At 35.8% G+C, this 17,630-nt stretch overlaps 1 protein-coding gene across 2 annotated transcripts in view; it reads right to left on the bottom strand.

Annotated features, from left to right (window-relative positions):
* Positions 1-11,514: 11,514 nt before the first annotated feature.
* The window catches only part of LOC131031425 (chromo domain-containing protein LHP1), an 80,368-nt gene continuing 74,252 nt past the window's right edge, over positions 11,515-17,630 (bottom strand). For both annotated transcript variants that reach the window (XM_057962540.2, XM_057962541.2), the window contains exons 5-6: positions 12,179-12,239; positions 11,515-11,982 (exon numbers count right to left, since the gene is read on the bottom strand). In XM_057962540.2, coding sequence (XP_057818523.1) covers positions 11,935-11,982; positions 12,179-12,239 — 109 coding nt within the window. In that variant the 3' untranslated portion in view covers positions 11,515-11,934. The remainder of the gene's footprint in view (positions 11,983-12,178; positions 12,240-17,630) is intronic.

The raw sequence follows: 17,630 nt of genomic DNA, 5'->3' as shown, positions 1-17,630 counted from the left end.
GAGTTCTACACCTATCTCCGCGATCACACCCTTCCTCCCAATCAATCAAATAACCAACGTAAAACCTTCATTCGCCAAACTGCTCGATATACCATTATTGCCGAAACCCTATACCGACGCGGTCTTGATGGTACTCTCCTTCGATGTCTGGAACAAGGTGAGATAACAAAGGCTTTGGAAGCGGTACATGAAGGAATTTGCGGGACTCACTCAAGTGGTCCATCACTAGCCAAGAAGATCATGCGAGCTGGATACTATTGGCCATCTATGGAAAAGGATTCCTACTACTTTGTCAGGAAGTGCAAAAAATGTCAAGTTCATGGCGACCTAATACATGCACCAGCTCAAGAACTGCAACCAATCACAACACCATGGCCTTTTTGTCAATGGGGTCTTGATCTTGTGGGTAAAATCCATCCATCTTCATCCAATGGCCATAAATTCATTATTACCGCCACCGAATATTTCACCAAGTGGATCGAAGCTGTTCCACTTACCCAAGTCACTGGCAAGCAGATCGCCTCATTCATCCTCAATTACATCATCTGCCGGTATGGTGTGCCCATGTCCATTGTCACAGATAATGGTCTTCCTTTCAAAAATCAGGATGTCCGTGAGCTTTGTGATAAATTTCATATCCAACACCGCTTTTCCACTCCCTATTACCCACAAGGCAATGGTCAGGCCGAAGCATCCAATAAAAACATATTGAGAATCCTAAAGAAGACAGTCAATGATGCCGGTCGTGATTGGCATGTTCAATTGAATCCAGCATTATGGGCATATCGAACTAGCATTCGAACCCCTACAGGTGCAACTCCTTATTCATTGGTCTATGGTGCTGAAGCTATCTTACCTATTGAGGTCGAGATACCATCCTTACGAGTTTCCTTGCATAATCTCATCGATGATGAAGCCTATAGAGTATCCCGTCTTCAGGACTTAGAGTTACTTGATGAGAAGCGACAAGCTGCATACAATCACCTCAAAGCCTATCAGCAGCGCATGAGTAGAAGCTACAATCACCGAGTTAGACCTCGTACATTTGAGGTAGGTGATCTTGTTCTTCGAGAGAATCCTCGTAACCAACCAAACAGAGAACATCAAGGCAAGTTTGAATCAAACTGGCTGGGCCCATATGTTGTCACTGCTGTATTTGGGTCCGGGGCATATCAGTTGGCTACATCAGAAGGAGAACCACTTGCAGATCCAATTAACAGCATGCACCTCAAACGGTTTTACACATAAGCTGTACAGAGCATCAGGCTCCCCTGCCTATCAGAAAATACCAAAAAACATTCAGAAAAATGTCTTGAAGAAAATATAAAAACATTCAAAAAAGTAAAGAAAAATCATGCATCCAAACGGTGAACAACCACTCCGGTGGCACCTTGGGTAAGAACGATGGTGAAAACCTGGCAAACAGGCACCACTCGTAAAGGCTATGGCTCCATTATCTTTCAGACTTGTGGCGATCACATCTATTTCATACATACATCCATCCATCCATCAACCATGGCTTGTTATTCCTCTGCAATTATGATAGTACTCCATACATCTTGCATCCCGCTTTTTCATAGTCATGTCTAAAACCGGGGGCAATGCCTTTAACCTATTGATGGAAGTGGATTCTACATTGTCTTATGATTCATTAAGTTCTTCATTCAAACAATCATCAAAAATCCAAAAACATTCAAAAATATCTCGCAAAAATACCAAAAACATTCAAAATAATTCAAAATCCAAAAACATCGACAAAACCATTGAAAAATCACACAAAAACATGACAACACCTTGTACATACTCATCCATGCAGATACCAAAACAAACATTGCGACAAACTACTCACACAATGACCATTTACCAAACAACCACACAATCCACATCAACAATCCAAAACTGTCTTTAAAACAAGGATGCATCCTTCCTTACCAAAACAAAGACAAGATGATGTTTTCTTTGACAAGAAAATTCTGTTAGGCTGTCAAATACTTGGTTGATTTGTGAGTAATTCATTTGTTTATCTGTATCGGGATCTTTTCAACATTGTTTTGTATCGTTTGTGCATTATTTCCGATGAAGTACTGGGGCATGTACTAATGGTGTCTACGTGGGAAGTTCACCAAGCTACATGATCTTATGCAAAATGCAGTCATAGATCATTACGGCTTGCTGACTACAGCGTATACCTCGACCATATGGGCATGAACCATTACCAAGGATCCTTATTCTTTATTCTTTATGTATATATTGTTTGTTTGCAGGTACAATGCTCATTCTTTGGTTCCTCTTCCTCCAAATTGGATAAAGGTTTTATTTCTTAGTACGGTATGCACTTGTCTCAGGATCTGATCAACCTAAGATCAAGGAGGACGATCCAAGTCATGCACGAAAGGAGATAATCCTTGTCTGTTCCGCAAGCAATACTCAGGTCAACTTGATCCATTATATCAAGTTGCTTGTATTAACTTGCTATATCAAAATCCATGTAAGAAAGACTCTGGTCATCTTGAATCTTTATGTCAAGTTGCTTGTATTTTCTTACAACATTTTAAAGCTCAATGATGAAAAATAATGCACCATGGATCATCATTCCATCTCATTTGTATATATTGCATTCCGTTGCATTCCATCCATCCATACATTCATAAATAGCTGCATATCATTCATACATAGTAATGACAATGGATACTCTATTTTCCTCTTCTTCCATAGGAATGTAATAGGTCCTCCATTTCTTCTATCTAACATTGCACCCCCCCCACCCTCCCCATCTCAATAATCAGCATCACATACCCTACATCGTGTCCCAATCAGCCTAATCAAGCCACGTTCATCACCATCCATCTCTAACTAGGAGGGATTGTGTTTCCTATCCTAAGTCATCCAATAAGTCAAGAAAGTTACTCTATCTGCACAGATACATCGTCTCACACACACCTAGACTATCAACAGATACTCTGATCAAGTATCTTCGGGTCTCAACAGGTAATCGATTATGGTAATCCTAGACTACATCAGGCATTTATCACAATGACCTAGTCTCAACGGGGTTGCCATGATTCCCCACAACCATCCATCACACGCACATACTATCAATTGATCAACCAATCAAACACAATCCAACGGACAATTACATCAATTGTCTAAGTCTCAACGAGTATTTTGCTTCATATACCTTGACTTCATCGGGCAATTACATCAATTGTGTAAGTCACATCAGGTCACTTTGATTCACTTACTCAGACTTTATCATGTCCAAGTGACCAACTGACATCAACTGTCACGCTTTGACTTGACCGGGGCAATTAAACCAATTGCACCAGATTGTCCAAACAATTTTGATCAATTGTATAGCATCAATCCAAACCCCACACTACATCTGCTATGTATCTCTTGCATGACCTCAGGGTATTCGTTGGCTTGTTGTTTCTTCATATTCACTCCATTTTCTCCCATTCTTTCATCATTAGTTCTAATTTCTTCTATTCTACCTCCCCTCCGCTTTTCATTCTTTTTCGAGAGATCGCCCGATTTTTCAAAAAAAATTCGGCCCATCCCTCGAGGGGGCATACCACCCATTAAATTTACATTTTATGGGGCATTTCTTCACACCTATTTTTCTTTCTTTGAAACGACGCGATAAACCGCACCGTCTCAAAGAGGGGCAAATGTAGTCACATAAATCTGTCCACTTAATTAAATGAATACTTAGTATTTATTTGATTATTTAACCATCAATTAATAATTAATTAAATTAATATTTAATTAATTCATCTTAACCCTATTCTCCTATTAATTAAATAAATTATTCAATTTATTTGATTTAATTCACTTAACCAAATTCAGACCATTAATTAAATAAATAAATCATATTTATTTAATTAAATCTTCTCTCACATTTAAATAAATTAATATTTATTTAAATTCCCCCAAAATCCCACCTCTCACATTTAAATAAATAAATCATTTATTTAAATCACCTTTATCCTCCACCCACTTGCATTTTCCTACAAATACAAGTTGCACAATTATTTTAAATAAATCATTTATTTAAATCACCTTTATCCTCCACCCACTTGTATTTTCCTACAAAAGCAAGTTGCACAACTATTTTAAATAAATTATTTATTTAAAATCCTATTTATCCTCACCCACTTGAAACCTTTAATGGTTTCCCTTAAAGTAGTCAAACTTGATGGCTTTAAAGTCTTCAAACTTGATGGCTTCCTTCTATAGTCTTCTTAAGACTTTAATGGTTTTCCTTAAAGTCTTCAAGCCTTTAATGGTTTCCCTCAAAGTCTTCAAGCATTTTAATGCTTTATCTTCATTTTTCTCATTTAAATAAATTAATATTTATTTGAATATTTATCCAAATGCAAATTACACCATTTAATTGAAATAAATGATTTTATTTTAATTGAAAATACCAAAATTTCTCCCACTTGCATTTTCCTACAAAATCCACTTGTATGCCTAAACCCCTTCTAGATTCTTCTAAACCCTTCCTAATTAGCCTAATCCATCCCCTAAATATTGTCACATTCCTAAGCAAATTGGAGTCACTTCTCAAAGACTCCAAAGTCTTTGAAAAGCAATTAATGCTTTGTGTGTTCAACAAATTAACCCTCAAAGTCTTGGATAACCTTTGAAAGCTTCCAACCTTCAACCACTAAATGGCTCAAAGTCTTTGATAACCATTGAAGGCTTTCAACCTTCAACCACTTAATCCCCAAAGTCTCCAATAACCATTAATGGTTACCTCAAACCCTCCCACATGGTTAAAACATTTGTTTTGACTCAACCTCTACCCAACCCAAAGGTCTCATCAAGACTTTAATGCTTTGACCATGATTATCTCTTAATCATTTGCACAAAGGTTTATCCTTGGATTAACTCTTAATCCAATGGGTAATCTTAATTTAGACTTGACCCTTACCTTCTAGATAACCATGAGGTCTTCTCAGGCCTTTAATGCCTCCAACCTCTTCTCTCAACCCAATCCTATGTTGAAACTTGTCACCATTTTATTGGTGCCAATTGTGCACATGGATCCCCAACTTTCAATCCTAACCCTTGTTAAGATTGCTCAATCTTAACCCTTCATTTCCCTATTTCTTCTATAAATAGAACCCTTCTCCTCAAGCAAAAGGAGAAGCATTTTAGAGTATTGTTGTTATACTGGCATTAGCATAGAGCTTTTTCATAGCATCACTATCTACTCTAGCATAGTATTTAGCTTTTCATTTCATATTTGAAGCTTAGTATTAAATCTCAATCCTCCATAAGCATCCATAGTGCAAAAAGCTGCTGAGAGCTACACTCATTTGGGACTTGGAGAGGAGAGGAACAAGGGAGGAGCAACTATGAGCATCTTGATTAGCTATTTCATTTTATGTTTATATGCTTTCTATTTCATGCTTAATATCTCTCTTGATATGCCTGTTTAGGATAATCTTTTGTTGCTAACACTAACGTTTGTTTCTTGTGCTCTTGTGTGTGTTGCCATCAAACAGATTTTCTAATCCTTTTTGCAGAGCATCATAAGTTATTCAATTTATTTAATTAAATTCGCCTAAGCCTTTCATATCCTTTAAATTAAATAAATCACTTTATTTAATTAATTTTCCTTTCTCCCCTTTTAATTAAATCTACATTTAATTAAATTGTTTATGGCAAATAAAAAAATCTAATTTATTTAAATCCCCCACTTGCATCTATTTTGTTGAAATAAAACAATTTATTTTAATTAAAATTACCCTCCATCCACTTGCATTCTCCTACATCTCCCACTTGCCTCTCTAAACCCCCTTCTAGATTCTTCTAATCCCTTCTAAATTAACCTAACACATCCCTAAATATTGTCACATCCCTAAGCAAAGGGAAGTCTCTTCTCAAACCCTCAAAGTCTTTGGAAACCATTAAAGGTTTTATGTCTTCAACAAGTTAACCTTGAAAGTCTTTCAAACCATTAATAGTTAACTCAACCCTTTTGCATGATTGGAGACTTTCTCTCTAACTCAACCCTCATCTAACCCAAGGGTCTTATCAAACATTCATGGCTTTACCCTTGGTTATTCCTTTAACCCTTGCACAAGAGTTCATCCTTTGGGTAAAAGCTTTATCCATTGGATAACCCTTACCTCCCAAGGTAACCATGAGGCCTTCTCAAGAATTTAATGATTCTTACATCCCCTCTTAAGTAGTCTTATGTTGACAATTGTCACCATTTCATTGGTGAGAATTGTAAACATGGATTGATAACTTTCAATCCTGGCCCTTGATAAGATCATCCAATCCTGACCATTCATTGTCATGTTTTTCCTATAAATAGAGCTCTCATTCCTCCATTTTCATATCCAAGTTTCATGCATCTAATCTATACTCATTTTTATAAAGCATTTAGTCTCTCTTTGAATAGAAATAATCTAATAAACATTTTAGAAGTATTTCTATTATCATAATAATCATATTAAGCATATCATGTTAGGATAGTTCTTTTACTAATCCTTTCATCTTATCATCATATACATGCTAGTTTAAATCATATTGGTTAATATCATGCACATTTAGGATTGCATTCATGTTAGATTGATCAACTATCCCTCATTCTCATGATTGTCATCCCTAAGTCACTTTGCTCAGTGATCTGAGAGCAAAGGCATTGGCTTGACAGATCTTGTGAGATAGAGAACAATGGAACATCCCTTGGGAAGTTGAGTTATTCAATATAACTCCATAACTTGCACCAAGAGTCCCATTGGTGTGTGGGCTAGTCTTGAATTCGTATTTTCCGTTTCATCACACCACTTTGCCCGCACATAATAAATATAGCATATTGGTTTCCTATATTGTGACATTTTATTTCTTAGAGCTCCATACTTAAGAGTTATGGATAGTATAACTTTGAGGTTTCCAAGATATATTGAATACCTTAAATTAACATTTCCTAGAGAAAAGGAAATTTTGTAGAATGTATCATAGGAATGCAAGCCATGTTCAAAAGTGATAATTTTAATCATTAATCCTTTAACATAGTCAACTTTCTCTCTTCTAACACAAATTTGAGTTCAAATGTTGAGCAACGTTAAATCATATATTCTATATTGGCAAATACAATAAATCATCATAGGGAAATATTCAATGCAATTCATTTTTGTAGAAATTCTAAGAATTAGGTCATTAAAAGACGAGAATTTGAAAACATTAAAAAAAATTAGAAGTTCATAGAAAGAATGAAAAGTTATTAGTGTCTCCAAAGTGTAAAATTAGAATATTTTAGAGGACTTACCCCTCTCAAACGTAGACTAGTATAGTAACCAGCATTTGGAGTTACCCCTCTCAAACGTAGACTAGAATAGTAACCAGCATTTGGAGTTACCCCTCTCAAACATACACAAAAGTAAAAAATTAAAAAAATAAATAAATAAATAAATAAAATTGGAGTTACCCCTCTCAAACGTAGACTAGAATAGTAACCAGCATTTGGATATTTGCTCCCCTTGTTTCAAGAATATGTCACTGCTTGTTGGGCAAGACGTGAATAAACACATAAACTGCAACAAGTTTACTTAATAACAACACTAACTATAATAACATGACAATCAATTTAGGCAGCACTAGTTTACATGCACATATGTATATAATCCAAATTCTATATTGAGAATCGAGATGCATTATAACAGATCACGATATATCGAGTGATACATTAAGAACTATATTCTACTAGGAGAGTCTTACAATCATATCGTATGCGATTTTTATAATATATGTATGGGTTGTTAGCACCTATCACTAGTTGTAACACGGAGAAGATGAAGCGTAACAAGCTCAATGTGATTTAATGAAAGATAAGAAGATTTGTTAATACTCATGAGGTCACAAGCATTGAACCTTTGATCATCACATAAGAGAAATGGCTAAGAAATGTGTGCATTTGTCAATTTCACTCTAAAGCATACAAATAATATTACTATCCAAAAGTTAGGAAATGGATTTTTCATTTTAACACACCTCATTAGTGATGGTTTACGAATTAAGATTACGTGAAACGTGTTGTTGCAATCAGTGAATTAAGAATTTTGATGTCTATAGTGGAGCATTAGTGCAATGAGTTTTTCATTTCCTCAAACACTTCCCATTAGTGATGGTTTTGAGAATGAAGGTTATACAGAATTTGTTTTTGATTAAAAAGCACCGTTGGCTAGGACATTGACCCTTTACATAGTCCAGAACTATCCACATAACCAAAAATTCAAAACTAATCCAATAGACGAAGAAGGCTTGCAGACACTATACTAACCTAGCCCCAATCAAGGGGGGACAGAGACATCTGGGCCAAATTTGGGGGAAAGAGTGGGGAGAAGGAGAGGATTTCCTCTTCCGTCGTCGATGAACCACCATCCAAGCGATGGAAACATTAGGGTCCACAAGTTGTGGATTATCTGGAATGGTATCAACAGAAAGCGAACCAGTAGGAGTCTCTATAGGCTGCAAGGAGGTTGCACAAGATTGGACATGAGCTACATCATGTGAGATACCAGTAGCGTTCAGAAACAAGGGAGCTACAAGGTCATACCACAAACTTCGCTGAGCACCAAGAGATCCCTCACTCGAACCGTCAGAGAGTCCCAAGTGTAAATCATTAAATGGTCCAAAGTAGCATCCTTCCACCAAGTAGGGACCCCTCATCGACAAGAAAACAAGCAATCTGAGGCAAGGTGGCCATTGGCAAATCATTTTTGACAACGAAAGGGGAGGCCCTCAAAATTGAGCGACTGTGTCCATGGCCTATCTCCAACCATGAGGACCACATCACCAGGGAGTTGTGAAGCAATATCAATGTCAATCAAGATACGAGCGAATGTAGAGGGGCCAATAGAGATGTCCTCATCCACCATCAAGAAGCTACCAATAGAGTTGCCAATAACCTCGTAGCATGACTATTCCCAAAAGTGAAGAGGGAGATTCAAAAGGCGAACCCATACTGGATGCACATTCAATGGTTTAGTGAGAGGGTTGAAAGCAGTGGTCCAAACTTTAATAGAGAGAGGGTGGGCATCCCAAATCCACACCTTACCCAGAATCAAATCCCTATCCTTCAAGGAAGTAAAGGAGGCAATGAAGAATCCTTTAGCACATGGAAACAATTCAATGTTGTAAGCAACCAAGGTCCAATGTTATCCACCACATCCTACCCACAGACAATCATAGGGGATGTCTACACCATTGGAGGAGGGAGCCCCAGATCGAGCCACTCAAGTGAAGCTACATTTCCCACAAGTGGGAGCAAAGCAGCATCCGAAGTTTGTTTACCAAACATGGCCGCCACACCACAAGCCATAGCAAAGGCCATCCAGCCCATGGGGTTCACAAGAGCTACAATAGCACCAAGAGAGGCGACCAAAGTGGTATCCTCGACGGGAGGGAAGCTTTCACCGTAGCCACCGAAGCAGGAGGGGGTAGACCAAACGAGTAGGGGAGGGAAGAATTCAAATGAGGGTGCGAGAGAGCCGTTGAGAGCCATTTTTGTTGAGAAGGCTACAAAATTTGATGTCGTGACGAATTGAGAAAGATAATGTCTATAATGGAGCATTAGTACAACTGCTCTTTTGGATGAAGGTTATACAAAATTATTTGTTGTGGCGAGTTGAGAAAGATAATGTCTATAATGGCGCATTAGTACTATTGCTCTTTCTGTTTCATTGATATTATGGTTGTATTTGGTTTTTAAGTTGTTGGATGGACAAAGACCCCAATATAACCCTTTGCATTAGTACAATTGCTCTTTTGGTTTCATTGATATTATGGTTGTATTTGGGTTTTAAGTTGCTGGATGGACAAAGGCATATAATCCTCTCTAATCACTACCAAAAAAGTGTTTGAACGCATCTCTCAACATTCCAATTGTTCATAAACAGTATTTTTTTTATTTCTTGAACTATATTACGCAATCCTCGCACTTGCTCTTTATCGCTATATTACAATGTTGAAGTTCTGTTTCGTTACATGAGGCTATCTTGTTATTTCTTTGAATTTTAAAATCAATTTGTAATTTCTGGAGTGAAGGAGAAAAAACATACTAATAACATTTAGTGTTAGGCAAAATACTGGCTATTCCTAAAAAATGAAGAGGCTCAGGTTTCGAGCATAAAAGTAACAAACTAACCATTTCATCTCCCTTCCATGATAGGATTTTTAAAAGCAACAAACCTAGTTGAAAAATACCTTGACAAATATATCTACCTTATTAATTTTGACTAACTATTATTACATCAAATCGATTGGTTAAAGCAATCCATGACACATTAAGCTATAAACGAGTCTCCAAAAGGCACATCTGTGCTTTAAAAAAAACTTAATTTGACTTTCAATGTCTCAAAGAGAGGCATAACTAAAATATTTACTTTGCACGGTAAATTTGTTTTCAATCGTCTTCATCACACATGTTCAACCTTCATGACCAACACTATTTTCTATTTTGTTTTGTAGATAGGTCTGATCCCATTCTCACAATAAGCACAAATGTTTTATAGGAATGAATGAATGTATGAAAGCAGATTAGTTACAATTTAATATTTATCAGTCTACCGTGAAATAAAATATCCTTTAAACCATCCCTTAAAACCTAACTGATGCAAAGTTCATTTTATGCTTAATAAATCCACTTATTGTTGAAAAAATTGATATAGTGCCATCCTATTATTTAAATCTACACCATTTTTCCAGAATACTACACATAAGATTGACTTCGATAAAGTTTCTCTTCAGCAAGAATTTTCCCTGAACATCTCACTTCAGCAAGAATTATCCCTCAACATCTCAGCAGCTTACTTCTAATAATGCAATTAACAAAATCAGTATAAAGAAATCTCTCACACAGTACCAGCCTCGTGAAACTAATGGTCTTTTCATTCCACAAATGGGAATCACATACATCTACAAAGTGTTGTTGTATCAAAGATGCTGCTTATAAAAATCAATCAACTGCGCATACTGTAGATGATTTAAAAATGCAAATCTAGTAAAGTTTCCTGTTCAGCAGCAAAACTCATAGATAAATTAAAATTGTTAAATAAATTTTTCACCAACCACCTTCAGGACAAATCGTTGGTAAGAATTCATCCAGGCAACAGGTCAACAATTGCAGCCAGGGCTACAAGAACCAAGGAAAATTACACAATTTAATGGATATAAAATTTAAAACTTAAACAGTGCTTCAAACTTCCAGAACATAATAAATTTGCCTATGGCTAACAATTTGACCATGTACTGGGAAAAATCAATAGCCAATTCAATTTTCAATGCCTTGGAGTGATACACAACACCTAGGATCTGGCATCAAAATTAAACAAGACGTTGATGCTACTCTGCGTGCTAAATCTGTTCAACTCTCTTGATCAAACATTTACACCCTTCACAAAAATTAAAATGTCCATGCACACCACTATTTTGTTTTTTAGGATAAGCCTCATCCCATTCTCACAATGAGCATAAATGTTTATAGCCATGGTCTTGACTTACAAGAAAATATATGTTGACATAAAAAATACATGCAAAAGTGAAAATCCACATTAGTTACAGTTTAATTTTGTAAGACTAGAGTGAAATAAAATATCTAAACCATACATTGAAACCTTACTGATGGCAAGTTTATCATATGCATACATACTGAGAAGTGAATAAACCCGCTGATCACTGAAAATAATAATTTAGTGCCATCCTATGGTTAAAATCTGAACACAATTTTTTCCAGAATACTACACATAAGATTCACTCTCTTTAAACTTCTCTTTGGCGAGAATTATCCCTGAATATCTGAGAACCTTAGTTTGAATGATGCAATTAACAAGATCAGTATACAGAAATCTGTATCATAGTACTTGATGGTGAAACTAATGGTTTTCTCACTCTGCAAATGGGAATGGTACACCTCTACACAGTGTTGTTGTATCGAAGATGCTGCTCATAAAAATCAATCAACTGCACATATGGTACTAAGATGAATTAGATGCTATGAAAATGCAAATCTAGTTAAGTTTTATGTTAAGAAGCAGACTGGTTGACAAATTGTTAAATAAAAGCAGATGATAATGCAACAATCCACAAGCCATTGCAAGAAAATTGAAATCACCAATAAAAAATAACTTCTAAAGTATCAATACAAAAGGTCACTTACCAATGAAGGATAATTGGACCTCAAGAATTTGTTATCTACGACTACCTCAGAACCATCAGCTCTGTCCATTAAACATTTAACCACATTGTCAAGAAAAAATACTTAATATAATAGCAAATGCATTGTAAACAAGGTTTAAAATCACATTATTATGAAGAAATATTTAATTTGCCAAGTACTATTAGGTGTTCATTGGTGTGAGAATTAGCTTTTCCACATTTCAGTAACATCCAAGCCCTACCTACATAGTGGCAAATGCCAAGTTTCTCTTCCCCGATGTTTCTTCTTAAAGGGTTTCCCACTATGCTCCCCCAAGTTTTCAGAACAGAGAGAGCAGAGAAAGGGGGGACATTTTAGCAGAGCAGTTTTGTTTTTTAAGGTCGTCATTAGGGGAAAGCTACAAAAAAATAGGGAAATTTATAATATAAAGAAATTTCAAATATTTATATGAGAACATTGATCAGCATTCATCATAGACATTAAAGAACCTTTGTGAGCATGGATAATTGAACAGGAACTATGATGTTCTTTATATAAATATATATGAGAGCATGAGTTAATAAAGACATGCCTGACGGCAACTGTCTATATTCTGATGAGAGATTTATTATTGAAGTTTTCTTGAAGCCTTAAGGACTACATGTTCTGTTGTCAAACACATTAACAAAGAGGAACAGTTTTAAGTAAAAGGATAACTGGTCATGTGCCAGTTTGACATCAACTGGGATACTAAATAAATGGGATTGTTTTGAGTTGTCCATGCAGGGCATGATTGATACAATTTGCATTATGAAGTGACATTTCTTGCTGACTATGACTAACTCGTATTCAGTAATATAATGACTGTAGCATGCCAACTTTGTCTATGGCAGTCCTTGTATGCTGAACAGGTTGTCTAATGTAAGAAACAAAATAATCCTTGACTGTGCCTTCAACTGTGAAGATACAGAGATCTGCAACAGGGGATATGTAATATGTATATTTTGTGATAATTATTAAGCATTGGTATATTCCTCGGTCAAGTGCCCCCGGGAGGTCAAGTGGCAGTGCCCCTAGTGAGGACTTGGAGGCAGTGCACCTCATGGGGATCTGGGGAAAGCATGCACAATTTTCATAAATTTTGTAAACCTTCAATGGACATGCCATAAACCAAACAAGCATTTTAAGTAACAAAAATGCTCCTGCATACTCTTCCATTGTCATACTAACCAAGATTTTCCTGGTGAATATAAACAATCACAAACAACAAACTTCCTTCTGAAGAAATATATTGAATGATAATGTTTTCTTTAATCAATGTCATCCATGAATTTGTACTCAATGTACTGAACCAGCACTGACTACAACAACATGCTAGAAGTCATAATGCGGAGCATGAAATGCTATTTACACATTTCTGAAATGTAATTATATTGAAATATTGATAACTAGTTTTTTTTAAATGCCCTTGGACTACTTGCATTTTCTTTACTTTTCCTTGTATTTTATGCATTTTGTAGAGTGAAACTTTCCATTCTTGAGACCAGCGTTGGTGCATAAAAAGTAGAAATCATAAGTTACCCTTGACACAACAAAGATGACAAGAATTTATAAAGTAATCACATTAAAATAGGAAAACAAGTATGAAGAAGAAAAAGAAAAACTTAGCAGGCATTACCATGCACAGATCGTGTACTGATAGTTGACTCTCTTTAAAGCTTATATACACATGTTTCATACAAATTTCCAGCTTTAACAAAGATTACATTGTGGTTTTCTATATTTCTTTTCATTATACAACTTTCACTAATAGGAAAAGTTTTGAGACTGAAATAATCTTTACTGATGATGAAAATTTGTAAATGCAATTATGCTGCACATTCTCTGGTCAAATTCCTTTTGTCGAATGATACACTTGCAATTCAAGTTTGAACATGAAGGAACTTTCAGCATGATGGTTTTAATCACGTCCATCCTCTAGACCAGTTTTAAGACCTACAAATTCTTGTTCAAGTTACTACAATGCACCTCTGTTAACTAAATGCATTTGATATCTACGGAGATAACACATCCACACATCTATTAACTATATGGGCTTGTCATCTACAGAGATACCACGTCCACGCCTTTATTAACTATATGGGCTTAGCATTGCTCTTTATGGGTAAGTACACTTGCAATTCAAGCCTGCACACAAGGGCATTTTCTACATGACGTCCCTTTATTTCCATCGTTTAGACAATATTTGAGGGCTACATAGCTATTCTTCTACATGTGCTGCTATGCACCTCCATTACCTAGATAGAGTTTGTGTCTATAAAGATAACATAACTGCACCTTTACATCAAGTATGCAAAAAATAGCCATTTGCAACATGCGATATTGATACTCCTATTTAAGGTAGTCATTCTTAGAGGGAAACCGAACTAGTGAATTCCTTCTTGGAAACTGCTTCTCCTTGCATCCATATATAACTTCCCATCAATTTTGATTTCAATTTTTTTTTGTCAGACTGCATCAACTGCCCCTTGCATCTAGCAAAGTCCCTGTTTGATTGAAAATGCTTTATATTTCCATCGAAAGCCCATATCATTGTAAGATAATGCAAATGACATTCTGACTGCTTGCATAAAAAATTTCATTGTCATTGTTTACACTTACAAGCTCTTCCCTACACCAAGAATCCCCAATGTCATCCCTCTAGGCAACTAAAGCAATAGTGAAATTATGGAGTGAGAAGTGATAACTGAATTAAGTAAAGTGAGGAATATTTTTTAGCAGATGATTAGAATGGAGTGTTTTATAATAACATGATTTCACAAAGCAATAGAATGACAGTAATCATGGATCCAATAGAATTTTGAATCTCCATGACATGATGAATGTCAAGAGAGGCAAGTAAAGACACAAGGCAAAAGGTAGTATATGAGAAATAATATCTTCTTCTGGATAGGCTAGTCTGCAAGCAGCCAGAATAGAAGCTCTTGAAGCTCTAGATCCAGGAAGTGAAATGAGAGAGGAAGCCAAAGAAATATTCTCAGAATTGAATTTAAAAATCAGATCTAGGGAGCTCTGGTGAACATACTCTCCAAAACAATAGAGGTGGCTGATGTAGGTAGTGATCCTTTCGAAGTAAGCAGGCAATGTTCAAGAATTTCATAGAGCAAGGATGATAGGAAACACCATCAAATCAATTATAAAGATTTGACACAAAAAGAAAAGAAAAAGCTAGCTCATTAGCTACTGAGGATGAACAAGTGATATCCTAAGACCTTCCAGTCTTCCAAAGATATCACAGAAGCAGGGTACTCACTACTATACGACATTTTACCAACTATCCTAAATGTCTCTGCTTCTAGTTTGGAAAGGATCAAAGAACAAAAAATGTCACTAATAATGCCTGTCAGTCACTAGTAAGAAGGGAATATATAAATCCTCTTAACCGCATCCACACATAAGGTTGAAAGATGATAAACTATCTTACAATTTTAAATGACTCTTGACACCTTCCCATGCAGAATGGCTCGTAATGGCACATTCACAATTTACAATGTGCAAATATACAACTTTATTACTGATAAACATTTGTTTGCCCAAAAACAACATGCCTATTTGCTTCAAGAAGATGATTAAATTAATTGGGGATTACCTTTATCTGGACAAGGAATCAGAAAGCAAGTACTAGAGTTCATCATTTGATAGAATGGATTCAATCATTTATCTTGAACAACTCAATCTCACTCTACAATAGTTACATTTCAAACCGTGGAACATTTGCAGAGCTGGCAATAGGCAATAACTGTTCCTAGCTTTTTCCAATGAGATGATAATACAGAATATCATATGACCTTAAGGCCTCCACCCACAGCACAATGAATTTGGATAAATAAACCTGCTAGTTGCCACATAATGTTGCAGGGAGCATCCCTATTCAACTACTCAATCATAGACTAACCAAAATATATTTCATTCTGCAATTGTATTAACTTGTCTTCTATTACAGGCTATGGACAGTTCCAATTCTTTGATTCTATGAATGACCTATGAGATTTCAATTAAAAAAACTGTATTTGTGTGTTCTGTCCTAGAGTTTCATTTATCATAGGTAACTATTGAATTTGTCTCAGACTGAAATTTCATGTTTTTCCTGGGATGTCCCTGCCATTGGATGTTCCAGGAAATGTCCCCGGTGTGTCTCTTGGTATCCCTGGGGCATTCCCTTTACATTTGGTTGCTGGGAAGGACGTTCCCAAATACAGGGGCTGCAGGAAACACATTCCAGTGTAACATGTATATGGTTTATTTAGTTTAGAAGTTAAAACATACATGTACTGTAGAAAGCTTGGAACTAGAGTTGCTTATTAAGTTATTAATAGTAAAACTATTGGTGTTAGATCATGACTAGGAGGAATTTTCTGGACAGGTAGTATCTCCCAACCATTCTACTATCTACTTGTTGAACTAGACCTTTGTGAGCTTGTGAAATAGAGTTTAAGAGTTCGATTATCAATCTGTGTGATCAGTGATGACAGATCGCTTATTTTGTCAGTTGGTATACCAATGCTTATTTAATCATAATGACACTCTGTTAAAGAGAGATGTTAGATGTGGTTTTGCATTAACCTTTTTGCAAATGCTCTTTCATGTTAAATTCTGCCTACTTGAATCTAGTGATTCCTAAAAGAATTTTTCCTTCCAATGTATTAAAACTAAGTTAGCAGTTCAGATTCTGGTATTGCCAGTACGGCAAAAAACATTGGGGTTGTGTTTTGGGTACATCCATATAAAAATCATTAAAATTCTATAAGATTGTATGTACCTCAATATTAAAAGCTGTATACCCCTTTCTGTGGACCCTCCCAACAGCTCTATTTTATGTTGCACTCAAGTGAACTATGGGAGCATGCAGAAAAAGTAAAATCCATAATATCAATGCAGTGGACACTTAAACAAGGTTCATGTTCCTATTCAAGTTTAACAAGAAAAAAAATGGAACAAATTCATTAATATTTTTGAAAACATTTGCTGTTCAATTTATAAATCTACAATTTTTATTTTATCTAAATCATATCAATTTAAACAAATTTAAAATATTAAAATTTAACAGTCAAGTATATTAACATAATAGTTTTTATAGATTTGACTGTAAATTTATTGTGCATCAAAGTTTCGAATCACACTCCATGATCTAGCATGAGGATGATAGAGAGCTGGAGGAGAAAAATATAAAAACTAGATAAATTCTTAAAGATATAAAATATTAAAATTTAAATCTAACCTAAATATGAGTAATTGGAGACCTCTGAAGTTGTCTTTCTAAATGGTAAAGTGAAAAAGAGAAAGGTTTGTCCCCTTGGTAGTGGCCCAATGGCTAATGGGTGGCCCATGGGCAACACCACTAGCACAAGTGGGGGTCACGTGGTGTTCTGCTAGTGGTTCCACCAGCTGAATTGTACTGTGGTGGCAAAGAGAT

The sequence above is a fragment of the Cryptomeria japonica genome, chromosome 6 (genome assembly GCF_030272615.1).
Source record: "Cryptomeria japonica chromosome 6, Sugi_1.0, whole genome shotgun sequence".
In the NCBI taxonomy this organism is placed as follows: domain Eukaryota; kingdom Viridiplantae; phylum Streptophyta; class Pinopsida; order Cupressales; family Cupressaceae; genus Cryptomeria; species Cryptomeria japonica.
Note: the sequence above shows the minus strand (reverse complement) of the source record. Positions and strands in the feature narration are given on the sequence as shown.